Below are 20,960 nucleotides of genomic sequence, written 5' to 3'. Positions count from 1 at the left end.
GCTCAGCGTGACGTCACATCAAAAAGTGGAGTCAAACACAGCTAATGGTTTTATTTAATAATGATTGCATTAATGTTATAGGACAATAAGACACACGGAAATATGTATTCACAATTTTGTACAATGTTTATTTTGCTTTACATACATTTTTGAAGGTTTGTCACTTAAAATAATTTCTGGTGTGTTTCTTTTACATTTTCAAAATTTATTTAAATGTTTCATGTTTATAATTCATGTAAAAATGCAGTGTTGAAGTTGTCCTTCAGTATGAAACAAGTTTATAAAATACTTCTATCATTAATCGCGTACTCCGAATTGGATCCGAAGAGGGCTGCTGGCCGAGCAGTGTCACAAACCGCGGGGAGAAACGCGGGTTGTAGTTTCTCCCATCTTTGTCTACGCTGCCGGCGACTGGTTGCAACCGCTTTTTAAAACTACATTTCCCATCATGCCCTGCGCGCCAATTAGAACCGTCAACGAGCCAGTGAACATTAAGCGGAGCAGACCAAAAACCTAAACAAGGAAATGGTGGTGGAATAAACGTCCAGATTATTTAATTAATGCTTGTAATAATTAATATTTTATTTTATTTTGAATAAAGCGTATTTATGGGGTAAAATGGATTACGACTTCAAAACAAAACTGGCGGCCGAACGAGAGAGAGTAGAAGATCTGTTCGAATATGAAGGTTGCAAAGTGGGTCGAGGCACCTACGGGCACGTTTATAAAGCGAAGCGAAAAGACGGGTAAGACGACCGAGAGCCTTGCTGTTGTTGTGGGTTTAACAATGTGTCTTCTGGCTGTGCACACCGGAGCTACGGGTGGACCGGTGGCTTTATGATAACCTTTGGAACGATAACCCGTGTGTCTGTTTTTGTTTTCCTGAAACACACTCCCTCTCTCGCTCCCTCCCCCTTCTGTCCCCTTTCTGTCCCGCTCCTGTCCCTCTTCTGTCCTGCTCCTGTCCACTTTCTGTCCCCTTCCTGTCCTCCTTCTGTCCCGCTCCCGTCCCTCAAACGCAGCGATTTCAGTTAGCAGCTGTAGCCTTTGCTGTCCACTACAGCCCGTTAGTGGTTTAGTGAAGGGACAACGTTACTATTAATGAAGTTCTGATACTTCTGAGCGTCCAACGCGGAACGTGTTTGCGTTTGTGCTCATGTGCAGCGTAAGTTGCGTGGATTGTGCGTGTGTCAACACACATGGCTGTTCAATACAGCTCAGTCCACATCAACCCATGTGCACCCTTTACAAGTGTTAAGAGCGTAAACATGGGATGTTGAAAATGTGAAACCATTAAAACCAACAATTTAGAATATGCTTCAAATTGCAGCAATCCAACAATATGAACATTTTATATTTTGGTTATTGTGACCAAAATGATTACCAGTATCATTATCATGGAGTTGATCAGATGTGCTCAGAATGTTCAAAAAGTTCTTATGCAAAGGCCCATTTTTGGAAAAATATCAAGCCAAATAGCCCATAAAAAAATAACATGCACAATGTATTTCCTGTTGGCAGAAATGTTCAGATTTGCTCATTTAGTTTCCTGCAGAAACCCAAATTACATCCAGACAGAGGACTTTGTGCTCAGTAGGGGAAGCTGCCCCGCGGCCTTCCACCATGTTTTCAGACCATTGAAGACGGGGCAGGCGCGCCTGCCTCTGAGGGAGTGCTGCTCAGGCCAGTAAAGCAATAACTGCTGGGCAACGTGGCTGCAGACAGTGTCGCCATCTCAGTGTTTTACATCGGTTGATATCGTTATATTGCTATTTTTAGGACCTTACCTAAAATAAGGACCAGGAAAGGAAATGTCAACGCACACTAGAATAATATAAACAAAGGTCTAAAATCACACTGAACATATAAAATATTATCTTAACATCAAGCTGCAAAAATAAAGCTTAAGGTACGTAGCAAATGCTTTAAAAAGGGTCCTAGTGATGGGTAAACGTAGGTTTAGTGCCAAGAATTTCGCAGCGTTTGGTCACCAAGAGAAATGAAAATTAAACCGGTGCCTTTGCCTTCTTTCATAGCTTCTGCACTCGCTGCAGCTCATTCATTATTTATGATCTCAGAAGAATCAAACACGAGACGATGCGCCGCACATTTTTTCAATCACTGTTGTGTTGATTCGTGTCTGTTGTGAAACCTATTCTTATCGTATCATGGCCCAGGCTGGCTGAAGCCATCACGTTCTGGTCGGGTGAGGGACGAATATGTTTTCTTAATAACCTGTTTATTTACTGGACACGTGTGCGGTTTACTGACCTACAAAATAGTCTTTGCCAACGTTTGGCCAAACTGACTGATATGAGAGGGATCAGCATCAATGAACCCTACAGGCCAATCACCAGATATAAGTTCAAAGTTCAACCACGACAAATCAAAAAAACAAGACAGAAATAGTTATGAAGTGCACTGGCAAATACTCCTTTCTTCTTTTACTTTAGATTAATATGTCATAAATAATAATTCCAGACAGTAGTAGCACATGAACTGGAACATTATGGATACAGACTAAAAAGTGCAAAAGATTTTTTTATTAGAATTATTAGAATTTAGAATTTATTAGAATTTTATTAAAAAGTCTGGATTAAAAAAAAACAAGGACATGAAATATCTACTCCAAAATCTAGAAAACCAGATGAATATAATCAATTGTAGCCCTTGGCCTGAATAATTCCTGTTGATATTAACACCACGTGCATACAAACTGAGCTTTTGAAACAGGTCCATCTACACAAACGCTTCATGCAGGCAATATATATGCAACAGTAACACCAGGCTGAAAACAAATTGACTGATTCGCATTAAAAAATAGGAGTAAATCATTGTCAGGTAGCTATGAAGTCGACCCAATCCAGACTAATTTTAGGTCTGTTAGAAGCAGCACTGAGACTGCAGAGCTGGCACTCCACGCCTGTATCAGGTGATTTACGTGGCACATCTGCCACGTCAGTCACGGCAGTTTGGACCTGATGAGTCAGTGGCACAAATGAGGTTGTGTCTCTCCATTGTTAGACTCTTGACAAGTCAGGGCACCCCTAAAACACTCAATAATGCATATTTCATCAGTTTTAACATTTGTCTGAGGGGAGATAGACTCACCTGGGTACGTAAATCCAGATATTAGTTGGCTTTCCATTGCCCTCACAACTGCATCAAACCTAAACAGCCCAATAAAAAACTGGTATTGGAAACACCTAAATTTTAAAAAAAACCTCTCAAATGTTGCTAAAAGGTTCTCACACTACCACAAGAAGGAATTTCAGACATTTTGATGTAGAAATATATCACAAACTTTCAATGGAAAGACTATTTTTGCATTTACATCATCATCAACCTTCAGAGTGTTCCAGTAATGTCACGTGCAATGAACTCTTGTGTCATAAACTCTACATCCAAGAGTGTGTACATGGGCAAAGAACAAAGATGATCTCTGCCCAGCTCCCAGATACGCTTCTGCAGTCCTTTACAAAGTCATCCTCTGGTCATGAAGGTCTCCATGGTTTTGTTCAGATCATCACACAAAGCAATCGTTAAAAACAAGAGTGATGTCATGTTTTCAATATTTGTCAGTAAGTCAAAGGAGGGAAAAGAAAATGAAAACAGTTGGCTAACGATGGCAACTCTCCATCAAGTGTAATGATGAAAACTGGTACAGCCATTGAAAATGTGTAGTGGAGGAGAACAATCACGTCCACACTCAGAGTCACCTGTACACATGGATTTTTGAAAGGACCAAGGACAAAAACATTCATGTTTCATCCAAGGTAGTTTTCTCTGTCAACTGGACTGGGTTTCTTCTCTTGAAGACGTTTCGCCTTCTACGTCTTCAAGAGAAGAAACCCAGTCCAGTTGACAGAGAAAACTACCTTGGATACAATGACCTGGATGACTGAGAATTTACACAGACATTCATGTTTCATCCATTCATTCCTATAACCAATGACTCTACATTCATGTATTTATCTAACTTGGGAGTGAAAATGTTTCCTTCCTTTGCTACTACTCCTCCTTCAGTCACTTCTTGGTGTCGCCTCCAAGATTCCATAGGTACAGTCACAGCTGTATAGCCAATCACAATACCTAATGTGGATTCATCATCACTCAGATCAGCTGTGTCTTCCTGATGTCAACAGTCAACAGCAGCTTGGAGATGAATCCGAGTCTGTAATGTCTGTCTGCTTCCCTGCAGGAAGGATGAGAAGGAGTATGCACTGAAACAGATCGAAGGCACTGGAATATCAATGTCTGCCTGCAGGGAAATCGCAGTGAGTTACACTTACAAATGTTCTTTCGACTTTTATCCGTTTTCTTCTTATTTCCTGGGGGCCACGGCCTTCTTCAGCTGCTCTGGGAGCTCTCTCAGTCCATAACTCCAAGCACAGGTTGGCATGTAGTGGACAGACGCACTTAGGCTGGAGGTAACTGTTAGAGCACCAGTGTGTCAGGGTTAAGGTTTATACTGGAGCACCTGTTTGAGGGTGGGAGTACCTGTAAATTACCTGTAATGTCGTCTCACGGTGGGGTATTTCCCAGACACCTGTAATGGTGTGTCAGGGTCGGTGTATCTGGAAGACCAGCAGTAGTGCCTCAGTTTGGGGGTAGCTATGAGAACACCCATAATGCTCTCTCAGGTTGGAGACATGTGCACAAATGGCACTAGGGTCAGCGGGAAAAGATTCATAGTGACCCCCATCCATCCCCCACTGTCCTGACGTAAGGCAACAAACTGCCGGCAAAACGGGGGATTAATAATTTGTTAGATTAAACCACACGTTGTTGCATGCATTGAAAGCCTGCTGTTTGTGTGCTGCGACTGAGGGTGTTTTCCCCAATGTCGGCTTTTCGATTTCCAAATCACAATAATCTCACCAATCTGACAGAATTCATGCTATCTGGTATCGAGTAAACAGTAGTTAGACCTTTTGTTGTACATTTGTAAAGTTGGAGCACTAAATTTTAGGGTTACTTTCTTCTGAGCTCCGATTTCCAAATGTTAGTGTAAACTGAAGACACCATAAGGCATAACGCTCTCACTCCAGGGTCATAAAGAGCTGCTGTTAGCTGCATCTGGGAGCGCTGCAGTGAGCAGATCATCTCTACTATTACAGAGCAGGCATTTCATTTTTCCAGGAACAATCAATGCAAAGAGGCCGTTGTAGGCTGGTAACATTCTCAGATGTGGCAAATAGCTGTTCTGTAATGTAGAGTCACCCAGCTAGACTCACATTAATAAAGAGGATTTACTTTTTTCTGAAGTAGATACATTTAAAATAAAAGCCTTTTTATGCTGTAGCTTTAATGTTGTTTTTTCAATTTTTAAAATGTTCTGTCATCTCATTCAAACACCACTAATGATAGTGGCCGCATCCTAACTTGGTTAGAATTGAGATTAGAACCACGTCACTAACTGTGTTAGAACCCCCTCCCCTAATGCTGCCTGGACTTTAAGGATCCATTCAACTCTTCCACGAGAGTCCAGATCCAGAAGTACAAAAGGCCCTGGCTATCCTCTTCAGGTAAAAGCCTGATGGAGGAGATCCAGGTCTTTTAAGTCTTCTGCTGACCGTCTGGGACTCAGACACCACACGGGTGATCAGGACAGGGTCTAGAGCTGGCCATGGGTGCACCACTGCTGTCTTGCTGGTCCGTGATGATATAAGAACAGCAGACCCCATGATCCCATGATGGAGAGGCCTGTTGGATGTTCAGCTCGAGAGAGCGAAGTCCATTCTGGGCCAAAGGAAACTTCCTCTTTCTTTGTTGAGGCCTATATGGATCATCATGGTTTTACTGTCCTATTAAAGTTTACTTCAATAACCTTAACAAGGTCCTGTAAGGAAGCAGTTCCTCAGGAGTCCAGCGTGGGCCAATGACAGACATGATTAAGCCATTAGACAGGTTGTGAAACCAGAACGTTGGCTCCTGAACCAGTTCAAAATCAGCAAAGTCCAAGAGACAATGCAGGTCACAGGGCAGAAATTCAGAATTATCCACAAGGGAACATCTGGATGTCTGCTTATTTAACAGATTACCAGCTGGGACAGAGGTCTTCATCAAACCCAATCTCTTGTCTTTGTTACTTGTTAGTGTTCTAACCCTCCCTCAAGCTGTTTACAAAAGAAAGCATTATGGCTGCACGATTTGGGGAAAAAATATGGATCAGGTTTTTTTTATTGAACCCATGATCTTTATCAAAGAAAAGAAACATCCAAATGTTCATCTTTGTAGAGAACATATGAGAGACATTTCCTGAGACCAAAGAGCTGAAGTTTGTACAATAGGTTCATTAGAAATAGGCTCGATATCAAATGCAAAACATCTGGATGTAGATCTGTATTGATTAGATCAGAAATTGTTTGTTGATATGCTAGGAAATCAATTACAAGTCATCAGTTTAATCACTGGGAGAGGATTGCTGATACTGCTGCTGTGTGTCACGATAAAAAATGAAACAAATAAGATATGCAAAATGAGATACAATTGGTTTGGTTTGTGACTGTATAGAATGTGTATAAACAGAGCATTGGCCAAAAATGGCATTGTGGTTTAGTGTGATATAATCATGGTATGAGGCATAATATTCCTCTTCTGTGTTACTAGTGGAAAATGCAGTTTAGAGCAGGCACAGGACAGTATACGTACACCTGCATAACCAGCTCAACAAGACAGTAAAATTTATACTAGTTTGCTAAAAAAAACAATTTCCAACTGCATTTGAGTTAAGATAATTGGCAGTTAGCACAGCACAGAATGTATATAAAAGTGAGGAAACCACAAACCAATGGGTAACGTCACAAAGGGTTGCCACATAGCAGTAAGTCTTCTGACATCACCTGTTTGAAACAATACAAGCCCATTTATTAGTTACAAAAAGTAAATAAATATGGAAATAAATGCATGCATTGTGGAAAGAAGTCCTGCTTATTCCACATATGCTTTAGAGCAAGTAATGTCACTACTTTGTGAATGGGCAATAAGGGCAAAACAAACTCAGATTGCGTGTCATCGTCTGGTTTAAGTGCAAAGTACTTCCACTATGCTGAACACAAAGTTTTTTGTTACTACTGCAGACAAGGGCAGATATCTAATTTTAACACAATATATAGGACATTTTCGCAACTGCAATTATTGAGGGGGACGCTACAGTTACCACAGACCACATAACTGTAGAGGCTGTAGAGGAACTCTCCACCAACCCAGAGCGGGCAAGTCACCTATTGAGGTTAGGTTTAGTTTAGTTTAGTTTAGTTAGGTTATTTGGTTTTCTCTGATGGATATGAGGGGCTGTGTCTACCCCTACTCAATAACTTAGATAACATAGAAATGAGTCACAAGATTTTGTGCATGTGGCAGATTTGCCCACAGGGCAGCAACTCTGGCTGCAGCTGGTCTGCAGAGGCCCCATTATGCCCTGTACTACAATGTTATACAATTAGATGGCTAACATTCTAAAGAACCTCCGACTCTGAACTACTCGGTGACAATTATTCAAACTGGAGAGACTGGTGCCAGCACTGGGAGCAGACGTATCCTTTACAGCCAGTTAGCTGGGCTCAGTGACCTGTTAACAGTTTTCATAACCTTTAACCCTTTTCACTTCTATGTTTTCCTGTCACAGACAGACAGAAATTAGCATTCATACTAGCATTCAACATTTACCTACACAAAGGTATGATCCCTCTGTCTTTTTCTCATGAATTTGCAATAAGTTCTACATTCCATCTTCACTTTGTCATGCTGAGCATTTATTCTCTTTTTTCACTACTGTTCTCTCGTGATGATGACTTATCTGGTCTTCAACAGAAGAGCATGGACTCTGTTTGGTTTAACTTCCTGCTAGGCTACAGCTGTAGCCAATAGCATCTGTTTACAGCTGAAATCAGGGCGATCACATGGGCCCAAGCAGTGCACAATTGTCTGTGATGATGATTATCTCTCCTAAACAAAAGCTTCTCTTATATGTAGATAATGAAATAAATCAATGCATTATCACCAGAAAACACTCGTTATCAGGAGAAAACCTCCAAAAATAAGGACATGTCTTTCAGCTTCTGTATAATTCTGGTATATTGAGTATTTGAAGTGTGTTTTTTTCAGCCTAAGGTCAGGGAGTAATTGTTAATGAACACAGCAGTTGAGCAGAGGACCATGCAGGACCAGGATCTTCTTCAGTTGGATTTTTTGGCTCTCTACTCTCTACTCTAAAACAAATTCCAACCTTCTGTGTGTTTTTGTCCTTGTTTTCAAAAATCAATGCTCGAATCAGTCCACCAATAATGTGGGCCATTCTGATCCAAAGCCACCAGGGCCCCAGTACCCCCTGAAGCATTAAATCAGCTTCTCCAGATATTATGGTGCTTGGCCTCAAAGGGCCTTGTAGGTCAGGAACAGTGTTTTAGCAAGTATGCTGGATGCATGGAAAAGCTTTTCAGCATCATCCTTATCCAGATCTGTTGACTCATGAAAAGAGATGCTCCTGGCGATCTTTAAATATGAGCTGGACAGATCCAGGCTGTAGGTCCCTCTAAGTTTCCTCACAGAGAAACTAGAGGCTAAAGAGATGATCCTCCAGAGTCATGGTGATACCAGCTGATTTGTTCTGGATCAGGAACATCAGGAAGGAGGACATTTGAGGTCATATAAGACTTTCTATCTGTGAGACAAACCTGAAGTTTCTCCTCTGGTTTAATAGATAAATACAGGTGAGTGTCATCAGCACAGTTGTGGATCTCCTTGACTAACCCTACTATATGAAGAGGAAACCTCACGGACATGAGCAAACTGGTATCTGATCAGATGTCTGATAAATACAACCTGAACCAGTGTCTTTAACAGGATGCTGTGATGAACCTTATCAACGGCAGCACTGAGGTCCAGTAGATCCAGTATAGAGACCCGTCCATTTTCTGGAGCTCTGAGAAGGTCCTCAGGAACTTTAACAAGTGCTGTGATGATCTAAATCCTGACTGAATCCTAAAAATATAGCCAAATTTAACATGCTCATGTACTTACTCATTTCTTAGTAATTGGTGTGTGTGTGTGTGTGTGTGTGTGTGTGTGTGTGTGTGTGTGTTAGTATGTACTGATACACATTCAGGATATGAAATTTGTTTTTGGCCTGATAAAAAAGTTTTAGCTGATGAATATGTACATGTGTGTATGTGGTCTTCTTAATGGCCGGTCTTGAGAAATCTGAATGTATTTTGTTAAAGTACAATTAATTCAAAATATCTTCTTGTAACAATAAGACTGTTGTGTGTTCCAGCTGTTGCGAGAACTTAAACATCCAAATGTGATCGCCTTGCAGAAGGTTTTTCTGTCCCACAGCGACAGGAAGGTGTGGCTCCTCTTCGACTATGCAGAGCACGACCTTTGGGTGAGTCTTCCTGGCCACTCACAACACAAGCGCTCCTCCAGTTCTCAGCCAACACAAAGAAGTCCATTCACATTCATTGAAATAGTTTTTTATTTTTGGAGCCGAAACATTTTACCCTTAGGCAGAGAGATTGGTCCATGGCTGTAGAGCAGCTGGGCAGATGTTACAGTGCTGCACGAAAAGCAGGAGGAAGTAAAGGCAAATGCATCTTTAGTTGCTGTCTATTCCTTCATGAGTGCCACAGTCAGACCGGCACAGTCTGATCCAGTCTAATGATCTAGATCAGGACCGTTTACACACTATGGCGGGAGACTGCCCCAGCATCAATGACAGAGTGGAAGATTGAGACCTTGATACCGTCCATCGGGTGATGGTCAGTCTGGAAGTATTAATATTGCTGCTACTAGTGAGTGTTAAACACTGTGGACGGGTTTCTCCTACATCAAAAAGCATAATTATAGAGTGCAAAGTGCAATCCTATGATATGGATTATCCATGGTGTGTCCTACCATAGCATGCAGATAAGTCTTAGACACAGAAATCTGACCATGATATATATGGTGGCATGAACTCTTCTCAACAAGAAGCCTTTTCAGACCATATAGAAATCCTCCTTATGCTGAACATGGAACAACTTTTTAGTTTGGATTGCAGAGAGAAGAGGTATGTAAAGCTCTCTGTGCTTCACAGCATATCATCAAGTTCCACCGAGCATCTAAGGCTAACAAGAAACCAATGCAGCTCCCTCGAGGGATGGTAAAGTCTCTGCTGTATCAAATTCTGGATGGGATCCATTACCTTCATGCCAACTGGGTGCTCCACAGGGATCTGGTAACTGCAACTCTCCAGTGTCTTTTTTACACAGTGTACATTTCATCGTCTAACCAGAAACTTTAAGAGTTTGGTAGGTAAAATCATTTCAGATGTGACATGAAGGTTGTGGTTTAAAGGATTGAGACCTGTGTTAAACCTTTTTTGCATCCGTCCTTTTCTTCACGTCGCGTCCCCAATGCCAGGCTTCTGGTCTTGAACTAAAAGTGTTTCTGCGAATGATGTGGTGCTTTGTCATGTGCACGTTCAGTCTTAAAACGGCTACCCTAACGGAGCCATCTGGCTCCTCCCCTTGACCTTCCTGAAACCCCACACCGCCCTCTGATTGGCTGGAGGTTCAGAACACTGGGCCGGATTCACCAATATGTTCTTAAGAATCTTCTTAGATTCTTTCTTAAGTGGTTCTTAAGAAGTTTCTTAAGAAAACCCTACGTTGGATTCATCAACGCGTTCGTAAGCCCCAGAATTGTTCGCAGCTGTGTTCTTACATTGATGAATGCCATCTGTTCGTAAGTTGAAAGCGCGTGCCAGGTGAGTCTAATTAACATACGATTAGCATAAGTCACCGCCCACTAATGCCCATAAAAGGAACTGCAGCAGGGCCCTGTAGACAGAGCAAAAAGCAGCAAAATGCCCAAAGCTTGCCTCTCCACGCCTGATTTCTGACGCCGTGTTGAACAATCAAGAAAGGATGGCTAACACGCTTGATAAAATTGCCTCAACCCTGATGACTAGAGCCAACACGCTTAAAGAAATCAACAAGAATGTAAAAAAAATAAACATGTAAAATCTGTGCTCTGAAACCGGTCTCTCTTATTTTTTCTTTTTGAAGTGAATCAAGACTGTTAGACTAAAATTGTGACAATAATGCATTTTATTCACAAACGGGCAATTAATCGCGCTCGAACGTGAACCGCGTGCCTGCAGTCTGGCCCCATCATTGCGTCAGGACGCACATCCTCACGGGGTTGTGGCTCTGTGTCCAAACACATCCAGCGCCCCTTTAACATGCCGATGGTGCGTTCAATGGTGGAGCGACTGCGCGCATGCATCTGATTGAATAAAACTCCCTGTGGAGTCTGAGGGTTGGTCAGTGGTGTCAACAACCAGGGAGCCAGGGCATATCCTCGATCCCCTAATAAAATAAATCAAGATAAAATCAAATAAAAAGACAGTTTTGGCATGGTTTCCAATTTGGTTGATTAATGTTAAGTCATTGGCACATTTACGTAATTTTAAAATTCTCCGTAAATCACCAAAAATAGGAAATAAATAAATATGACAGAATTATCATTGTAATATTGAATTTTATTGAACTGCACAAGAGAAGAAAACACAACCATGCCAACATGTCGGCACTGAAATGTGCGCAAGAGTACTCCTGAGTGTTCGTAGGATTTGTTCTTACCTACGCATAAATCCAGGATAAGAAGAAATTGGTGAATGCCACAATCTTTGTAAAATGTTCGTAAATGGGACTTAAGAACAAATTTGTTCGTAAGAATGTTTCGTGAATCCGGCCCACTGTTCTGTTTGGGGAGCAAGCTTTTGGTTCTGATTTAAACAGCAGCTTTATGCTCATTTGGCTCCTCAAAATGTTTTGCTTTACAGGTAATATTAGCACCACCTCCCCATGGGTTGTTAGGGATTGGAGCAGAAAATTGTAATGTTTTATCACAGTTTTCACGAACCTGAAAGGCCAGCGCTTAATGTGCTACCCTGAGAAGAGCTGCGCTGATGTAGTGCATGATATTGTTGTATCACTTAACCGTCAGTCAACTATTATCTGATTTGTGTCCTGTAGAAACCAGCTAACATCCTGGTGATGGGGGAGGGTCCCGAGAGAGGAAGAGTTAAAATAGGTAAGGAGGGCTTGCACACAGAAGCTTCCCTGGTTATGAGTGAGCCTGTTGCCATCGCGGTTCATGTGTAAATGTGTCTTGGTCCTGATGTGCAGTAGCTGAAGTGTTGACACGTCTCTCACAGACGACCAGGAACAGCACACATCACTGCTTTCACATCTTCACAGTCTATTTTTAAATGGCCTCCTGCAAATGGATATGATGCTTATTCCAGTGAGACAGCCTCACATCGAGATAAAGACTAAACCACGAAAGGAAACAGTCATCTAACGTGTACATACGCAGCTGGAGGAGGTTCAACTGATACTGACGCCTCAGGAGCTCATCCTCCCTCTATGGGTCCAACTATGGCAGTAAAATGTCGAGGCGCAGCAGTCTGGTGGCATCATCAAGTCTTTTTCCAAACAATTCTGGAAACAGTAATGGCAGGACTCACCTCTGTGCAGACCTCAATATTGAGTTTAGGCTTGATCCTTGAGCCTCAGAATAGTGGCGAGACCATTGAGATGGGTCCTCCCAGCAGATATTACTTTTAGTTTTTCATGTGTTTAACTGGGTTGTCATGTCGTAAATGTGTCTGGATGGGAAGTTTGTGAATTGTGAGCCCTTTGTGTCAACATGAACATACACACACACCCACTTCGGGTTCAGTTCACACATCTGTCTCTGTGCCGTCTCCTGTCCTCCCCGTCCCTCCCCCAGCTGACATGGGTTTTGCCAGACTCTTCAACTCTCCTCTAAAACCTCTGGCAGACCTGGACCCTGTGGTGGTAACCTTTTGGTACAGGGCCCCTGAGCTGCTTCTAGGGGCCCGTCACTACACCAAAGCTATTGGTGAGTCTTTGTGTGTGTGTGCGTGTGTGTGCGTGCGTGCCCGCTTGCTCTTCTGACCTGGGATGTGCATCATGTGTGGCTGATGACTATTATCAATACTTTATTTCACATCTCTTATCTATCTCTCAGAAAAGTTCTTTGGTATTTAATGTGTGTGTGTGTGTGTGTGTGTGTGTGTGTTGTGTGTGTGTGTGTTGTGTGTGTGTGTCTGTGTGTGTGCACAACAGATATTTGGGCAATTGGCTGCATCTTTGCAGAGCTCCTAACGTCTGAGCCCATTTTTCACTGTCGCCAGGAAGATATCAAGACCAGCAACCCATTCCATCATGACCAGTTGGACCGGATATTTAGTGTCATGGGCTTCCCAGCAGGTCCATACTCACTTTCTCCCTCTCTCTTGATGGTTCATTCACTTTCTTACACCCCACACCCGCTGAATCCTCAGCCTTTCCCTAGTGTGTAGTAGACATGTATGAGCGGGAGTGCAGGCTGGGCCCAGCTGGTGGAGCCCTGCAGTCAGGTGTCCTTGATCATGAGAGTGAAGCTCACGATGCTTCTGGAGGTGTGTGAGGGGTGGGTCAGGGTAGAACCCAACACTCCTGTAGAGCTCACAGAACGTACAGCAAGCAAACATACATAATATGTTTCTTTCCTTGACAAATAAATGCATTTAATAGATTTACTCCTTTATACAACTTGCTTATGTTAATAGAGAATTAGACTTTACAAGGGACTAATACTAGTTATACTAATACTTAGTTATGACAGTAATTTAAGACATGTTGATGGAGCTGTGCATTGTTAAAATAACCTCCAGTTTTTATTGAAAACTATGGCTGATGGTGTGATTTTTCAGATAAGGACTGGGAAGATATCAGAAAAATGCCTGAATACCCAACACTACAGAAAGACTTCAGAAGGACAACGTGAGAAGATCACATGATGACAGAAAATAATCCAATAATCTAACCATAATATTACATTCTGATTGTTTTTATCTAACAGATATGCAAATAGCAGCTTAATCAAATACATGGAGAAACATAAAGTCAAGCCAGACAGTAAAGTGTTCCTGTTGGTACGTACACAGCATGAATTTAGAATTCCATTTTAAAATTGCCTCCTCCTCCTTCCTCCTCATGTGGTGGGGCCCGATCAGGTTCCTCTATTGTCACTCGTCTACTACCATAGGTCACCCTTTCTGTTGTCTTGCTAATCTGTTCAGCATTGCATTAAACAGGCTTCTTCATTCAGATTCTGCTTCTTTGCCTTCAGCTCCAGAAACTCCTCACAATGGACCCCACCAAGCGGATCACCTCAGAGCAGGCGCTACAGGACCCATACTTCCTGGAGGACCCATTACCAACGACCGAGTTAGCCAAACTAAGGCCCTGTTCACGCTGTAGCTCCAAATCTAATTTCTGTCCTGTCTGCGGTGATGAAAATCCAATTTCACATAGTGTCAACAACACAAATCATACTTGTCCAAGAAGGATTCAAATCCGATTTCATCACGAGACTTCAGTCCAGGCGCGCCTGCCCTGCCATCCAGGATAGGCGGTGGCCCGTTGCATCACAACCGATGACCGATATCGCTAATAAGAACACCAAATGCTGCGAGCACATTGGTTTAGTAGCGCGTAGCCTGATGCCACGGAGATGATTGGTACCGCCAGTAGAAACTGGAAAGTGCGCTGCTGCGGGTCCGTTATCTTGCTGCGCCTGCTTCTGGGTTGCTGTACTACATCACCACCCACAACAACCAATCCGGATGAGTCTCTGAAGTGCGAACGCAACACAATCTGATTCGATCACTTGCAAAGGGCAGTATGGATACTGGAGCTTCAAAATGAGATCAGAGCATCAGAGGGGAGTTCCCTGCAGCGTGAACAGGGCCTGACGGCTTCCTTCAACCCCTCCTTGGTGGATGTGTTGACGGAGTCACAGCGCTTTCCATTCATTACCTTTAAAAACTTGTAAACTGTGTCATCAGATGAACCTCCCATCTCTTCCTTTTTATGATTCCACCCTCAAGGTTCTATCAGACATCAATAGAATAAAATAGACTTTATTTGTTGTTGTCCAAGAAATTATCTCAGCATACAACCAAATTCTGAGGCCAGAAGGAGGGTCAGTCTGAGCGGCTGCAGCTTCGGTCACCACAGTTGGTCAACCCGAGCTTGAGAGGACGGGGAAAACCTCCACACACTGTGGCCCCTGAGTGGCCCTAAAAGTGCTGAGGATCAGTCCCAAACTGTTGTCAACTTACCTGCTTCCCAAAGACAACATGTCTCAGCCAATCAGAGGGCAGAAGGGGAATTTAGGATGGTGGGAGGGGCCAGACGGTGCTGCCGTCGATACACTCGTTTGGGATGGTCGATACACTCGTTTGCTCCAGTTTATCCAGTGTCCTGCTCTGGACCAGTACAGTCGTGGTGTTTGGAGCAGGCTGACTGTGAGCACAGGTCTTTTGACTGGCAGGAAAGCTTCTGTCTCCTGAGCGTTTCAGCAGTGGTGGAGACCAATGAGACCAGGGACGCCTGATATTTTGACACTTGAGATAGTTCTGGCAGGTTACTGCATGCATTTGTGACGCATGTGCTTCAGTGTCCCCACTGCTATGTTGGACAGTTCAGTGCTGTGAGCAATGCTAACACGTCTGTGATCATCTCCAGTGTCTTTGCTGGCTGCCAGATCCCCTACCCAAAGCGAGAGTTCCTCAATGAAGATGAACCAGAAGAGAAGACAGAAAAGGTCATTCTTTTTTCCTACTCATGTTGTATGGAACGCATTGTTGATGTTGTTAGGCGTGTCTCCACTGCAGGAACTATGGGGTCATATTACGGGGCCAGGACATTAGTGTGTGTCTCCACTGCAGGAACATCCCTCAACGTCCATTTATAGGAACTTGTGTGGGGCTTAACCGAGTCTCTGCTCCTGGGCAGGTACTTAGATCAGCCCCAAAGAGCACTGAGCAGGGCTTGAGGTTTGCTGGGCGCTGATTTGCTAAAGCTAGAGCAGGAAGTGACCCAGCAGAAAAGGAGCATTAGCCTAGCAGTAACCGAGAGGGCTTCTCCTCTGGTTCATAGCATCCGTTACCATGGAGACCAACACACAAACCAGAGAAGCAACAGCCACCTATTTGAGTTAGAATTTAATAAATATCCCACCACAACAGGTGTAACTGAAACTGGGCCTGTAATCTGGGCCCCTGTAACGCTGTAACTGGGCCCCTGTAACTCTGTAACTGGGCCCCTGTAACGCTGTAACTGGGTTCTGTAACTCTAACTGGGCCTGTAAACTGGGCCCTTGAAACTCTGTAACTGGGCCCTTGTAACTCTGTAACTGGGCCCCTGTAACTGTGTAACTGGTCCAACGTGTGATGTGTCTGAGGGGTCCGACCCACAACCGAAACTGGACCATCCAGAGGAACGAGTGAGGGGAGCGGTTCCTGTCCTCTGCCCTCCTGCAGTGGAAACGAGCCTGTTGGCCGCTGCTCCTTGGGCGTCCCAACAATCACTGAGCTCCTTTGCAGTTGTCACCAGACAATAATCGTGTTTAAATGCACACAAGCAAACCAGATTCCTGCCGTAGTTCGATGCTACACACTCAGTACAGAACCAGGGCTTTGCCTGCGTGGGGTTTCCTGCCCCAGAGTCACACTGTTGCTCTGTCGTTGCCATGTACAGAATCAGACCCAGCAGCACCAACAGACGACAGGCCAAGCTCAGGCTCAGAACCAGCAGCAGACTGTAGCCCAGCAGGCCACATCCCAGCAGACTTCAGCTCAGACCAACGGCACCACAGGAGCAACAGGCGGCACTGTGGGCGGGGCTCTACAACATGGTCAGGACCAAGCCCCTGCCAACAAAAAACCTCGGATCGGGGCCCCCACGGCCACTGGGATGCTCCCGTCAGAGTACCAGGTTAGTGTTACCCTGTCAGGTATGCAGTCACCTGCTAGGACTGACAGAGTGCGTGGCTATATATATATATCAGACCCCCACCCACCCGCTGCAGGGACATGGGCTATGGTCCCTGAGCTGGTGTCCTCACCACTGCAGGAGGTTTGTTTTCTCCTGACTGCACCTTAGTCACATCCCTGGAAGGGCCACGGTTGCTTGTTTCCATCATTTGTACTGTTTTCTTGATCCAGTCCTGCTACTCACCACGGCCACTAACGTGTGTCTGCTCTCCCATCAGCACTCTGGCCCTCGCCTTGGTTACCAAAGCAACATCCAAGGTTCTTCTCAACCTCAGAGCACTTTGGGATACTCCTCATCCTCCCAGCAGAGTTCCCAGTACTCCCATCAGACACAGCGTTACTGAGGCTGCCAGGTGATGGTGCACCAGCAGAGGAACGGTTCCTCCTGTCCTCATGTTGGTTGGACAAGCATCCACGATCGTCCCAGTCCCGACCAGCCTGCTCCGGCCTGCGTCCTCTGTCATGGAGCAGAAGCTGTGGAACTGTCAGGAAAGGTTCTTGTGAAAGTGTAAGGCGGAGACGGGGAACCACGGCACCTAGAGAGCCAGTGTTCCTCGCAGGACCTGCAGCTCTCCTCTCCTACACTTGAGACACCACCTCCAAGTCTCTGCGTCTACTCTGTCTCCCATATTTGCTACAGTTTTCAGGTTTCCCCCGACAGGTGATGTCACTGTAAATATTGTTGCATTTGGAAGCTTTGAGATGAAGGGAGTCACAGGAGGATCAGCCCTCGACTGTCACCTTCAGAGGATGTATCAGAAGAACCAGCTGCCCTGGGACTGGTTTACAGAACACATCACACATCCAACTGCAGGGAAACGCTGGACACGCTTGTGAATGGCTCCTCATGGACGTCTGGAGAAGGCCTGACCAGCAGCCTCGAATGGAGCTTTGCTTGCTCCTACTTCCTTGTGGTCGTGGACCCTCAGAACGTGCACACCGATGTGCATGGCAGCTAACACCTACCCGTAGAGCCCCTAAAGTCCAGTTTCTCAAGACTGTTACTGCCTAGCTTATAATACTGTGTGTGTCTGAGTGTGTGTGTGTGTCTGTGTGTGCTGTCTGACCATCTCAAACACACCTGTGGTGTGTGTTCCAGGCCACCGGGCCCTGGCAGGAGAGCCACTCTAACAGTGAACGCTGTGTGTGAAACCTTTCGTGCCTCAGACGTTTCCTCGTTAGCTAGTTCATTCACACGTTCCACGTGGGGGAACAACTGGAGAGTATTTGCATGACTGTGTCAGTACGGTAGCATTAACCTGCAGATAGAGCAACGTTCCTGGTTTGAAAGGGTCAGAAGGGTTCTGGTCCTCCTCCTGGTTGAGGGTTGACCTGGAGCCTGGGACTGATGTGGCTCCCTGTCATACAGCTAACGGAGGATTAAAGCCATCCCAACTTTGCAGGCTGATTCCATTGAAGAGTGTGTCAGTGAAGGACCATTTGGAGAGGACAGTCTCTCTCTCTGTCTCACACACACACACACACACACGCGCACACAGGTGGCACATTATGCACTGTCATTTCATAAGCAGTTATAAAGTCATAAAGCAGCTGCTCAGCCTGCTGCTGCACAGCTACATTGTCCTATGATCTCCAGTCACAGCAATGAATTCTGTCCAACTTGTGCACTTAAATGTTATAATAAATTTACCACTTTGCCATCATTTAGCCATTAAAGTGTTGTCTGTTGCCTGGCACTGGCTCGTGGTGCTATTTGTAGGTCATTTATCACCTGACACTTTTCGTTTGTCGGGAAATAAAACAACAAACAGAATTGAGGGTTTAAAGGTTACAGGAGAGCCAAACGGCTGTGGTGGACATTGGTTTGCTGAGGGTCAATGCCCAATAAGCCATCAACATAGATTTAATTGTGACAACAAACACTTTTTTACAAAAATATAACCTAATTCTCTGGGCTCCAGTGAGTCAGCAGGGAGCGTGCACGTGTGTCCCTGGGGCCCCTGAATCAGCCCCTCACCACCACACCAAAATCACAATAACTCCATGAAAATCCTACAATTCTCACTTTGCAGTAAATTTCATGCCATGTGTTTTATTTTTGATGTTATATATATTTATTTTCATACCAAGCTGTGATTTTGTTCATCATCACAAAACCTAATAAATAAGTAAAAACCACGACATGAAATAGCTTGTTGAACATGTTTCTGGCTGCTGGAAACAAACTTCTTTGTAAATATCATCGACGACGCGAAGGGAAACAGTATAAAAATTGGAACATCATGAATAAACTTACAGGCAAACGGAACAAAAAGATCAGAGGGAGAAATAAACATCAATGGAAAACTGATGACAGATGCCAATAAAAGGAGTTTAACAACTTTATCAACATCTCAGCTGTTCCATTCTGCCGGGGTCTCAATGCGTTCCTGTCAATGACGCACAACCGATCACTGCTAGGGATGAAGTTTCACAAACGGAGAAAGCTAGCATGATCAGTCAGCTGAACAGCTCTGAAGACAAGGATGATCTTGATGTCAGTTTGAGAAAAGCATGAAAACACACCGACTCCACCAACTACACATATGGTGAATCTGTCAGTTAAACCATCAGTGGTCCCGGCCACGTTGAAACACACACATTCATTCAACTTTCAAAACTGACAAACATAATTACAGACCAATTAACATCTCACCTTTAGTTTCCAAACTAATAGAGAACTGGGTTGTTAAACAGTTGATTGAACATCTTCATATAAGTCATAATCGGCTGCATCTGATGCGGTTTGTATTTCGTACTCGTTCAACAGAGGGTGCTTTCAAAAAACTAAGAGCTTCTTAGACAAGAGTGGCTGTGTTAAAACAGTACTTCTGGACCTAACGAAGGCTTTTGACACCACAACATCCTTTAAACCAAATTAACTCACTTCAATTTTTCAGAAACAGCCATAAAATGGATGAAATGTGTGTTGTGGTCAACGGTGTCAAATCCGCCTATTGGGAATGTGTTGCAGGAGTCCCACAGGGTTCCATTCTGGGACCGCTTCTTATATCAACGACCTTCCACAAGTATGCAAGACCTACAATCTTCAGAATTTTGATCAAATACTTTAAAGTTGCTGGTGCTCTGTATAAACTACCACACGGTCTTGTGCCACCACTATTAAAACTAAAACATGCAGAGCCACTCGGTCTACGGGGGTCAGAGGGGACTGATGTGCCATAGACGGCCCACTGATGGACAAGCTGTTCTCTCAGGTGGGGGGGCTGTAATATTTGGAACAGCATAGCCCTCCCCATAAGAGAACGCCTCATCGCCCACCACACTAGAACCCTGATGCACGCTGCAGGTCGTTTCCCAGGCCTTCTTCTGTCTTCCTTTATGTTCTGTGCTCCGCGATGAGCCGCCGCCACGTTGTTGTTGATCGAGATGTTTTTGTTAATAGTTAAAGGTTTACTGTCGACTGTGAGCTAAAGTTATGTCGGGAGTTGGCGGAAGTCCACCTGTTTAATGAATGGTGCTGTTTTGCATCTTGCCCCGGGACAACGGTTGGAAAATAGCTTTTTATGCTAATAGTGGCACATTTACAGAAATGATTGTTCATGTGTACTGTCCCTGCTAAATAAATAAAGAGACAGATAGATAAACAAACAAGCAAATAAATAAAATCAACATTTTATAGTGCGGTATGTTTGGCGCCTCGTCAGATGTGTTGATCCATCTTCCTACGTTAGGACTTTTAGGTTGAACTAGTTCCAGACTCATCCAGAATTCTCCACTCCTACAGCTGAATTAAGAGGGAGCTTAACTTCATGATGCTGTGTTGTTATTGTTGTTGTTGTTGTTGTTGCTCTTTCTTACTGTTCTTAGGCTTGTCGTTGCTGGTTGAACCTGGAGTGTTGGACATGTGGCGTCATTGAACACTGACTCCTGGTGGCTAAATGGAGAATAGTTCTGAGCATTTATCAATAATCATGACAGAGTCACGTGCATCAAAGTTCTGAACGAAAAGGACAACTGCAGGAAATCATGTAGGCAACAGGAGAGTTGAGTTTATGTAATTAGGAAAGGGCTACTAATCTAGTTTAATCATAGCAAC

The 20,960-nt window shown here is 44.0% G+C and overlaps 1 protein-coding gene across 1 annotated transcript; it reads left to right on the top strand.

The window, feature by feature from the left end:
• The first annotated feature begins 458 nt into the window (after nt 1–458).
• Nucleotides 459–19,039, top strand: cdk19 (cyclin dependent kinase 19). Its single transcript, XM_057016148.1, has 13 exons — nt 459–746; nt 4,202–4,277; nt 9,278–9,388; nt 10,079–10,219; nt 12,024–12,081; nt 12,784–12,915; nt 13,143–13,286; nt 13,772–13,841; nt 13,921–13,993; nt 14,191–14,288; nt 15,591–15,669; nt 16,605–16,841; nt 17,119–19,039. Exons 1-13 carry the CDS (start codon nt 619–621, stop codon nt 17,242–17,244), a joined length of 1,473 nt encoding a protein of 490 aa, XP_056872128.1. The 5' UTR covers nt 459–618; the 3' UTR covers nt 17,245–19,039.
• Nucleotides 19,040–20,960: the final 1,921 nt, after the last annotated feature.

This window comes from Takifugu flavidus, chromosome 19 (assembly GCF_003711565.1).
Source record: "Takifugu flavidus isolate HTHZ2018 chromosome 19, ASM371156v2, whole genome shotgun sequence".
Classification (NCBI taxonomy): Eukaryota; Metazoa; Chordata; class Actinopteri; order Tetraodontiformes; family Tetraodontidae; genus Takifugu; species Takifugu flavidus.
This window is presented reverse-complemented; position numbering and strand designations above follow the sequence as displayed.

Excerpts from the sequence above, each read along its gene's own strand:
- cdk19 (XM_057016148.1), top strand. The coding sequence starts at position 619 with ATGGATTACGACTTCAAAACAAAACTGGCGGCCGAACGAGAGAGAGTA. Across the intron at positions 12,082-12,783 it reads GAGAGGAAGAGTTAAAATAG|CTGACATGGGTTTTGCCAGA; the intron begins GTAAGGAGGGCT and ends TCCCTCCCCCAG. Across the intron at positions 15,670-16,604 it reads CAGAAGAGAAGACAGAAAAG|AATCAGACCCAGCAGCACCA; the intron begins GTCATTCTTTTT and ends TGCCATGTACAG.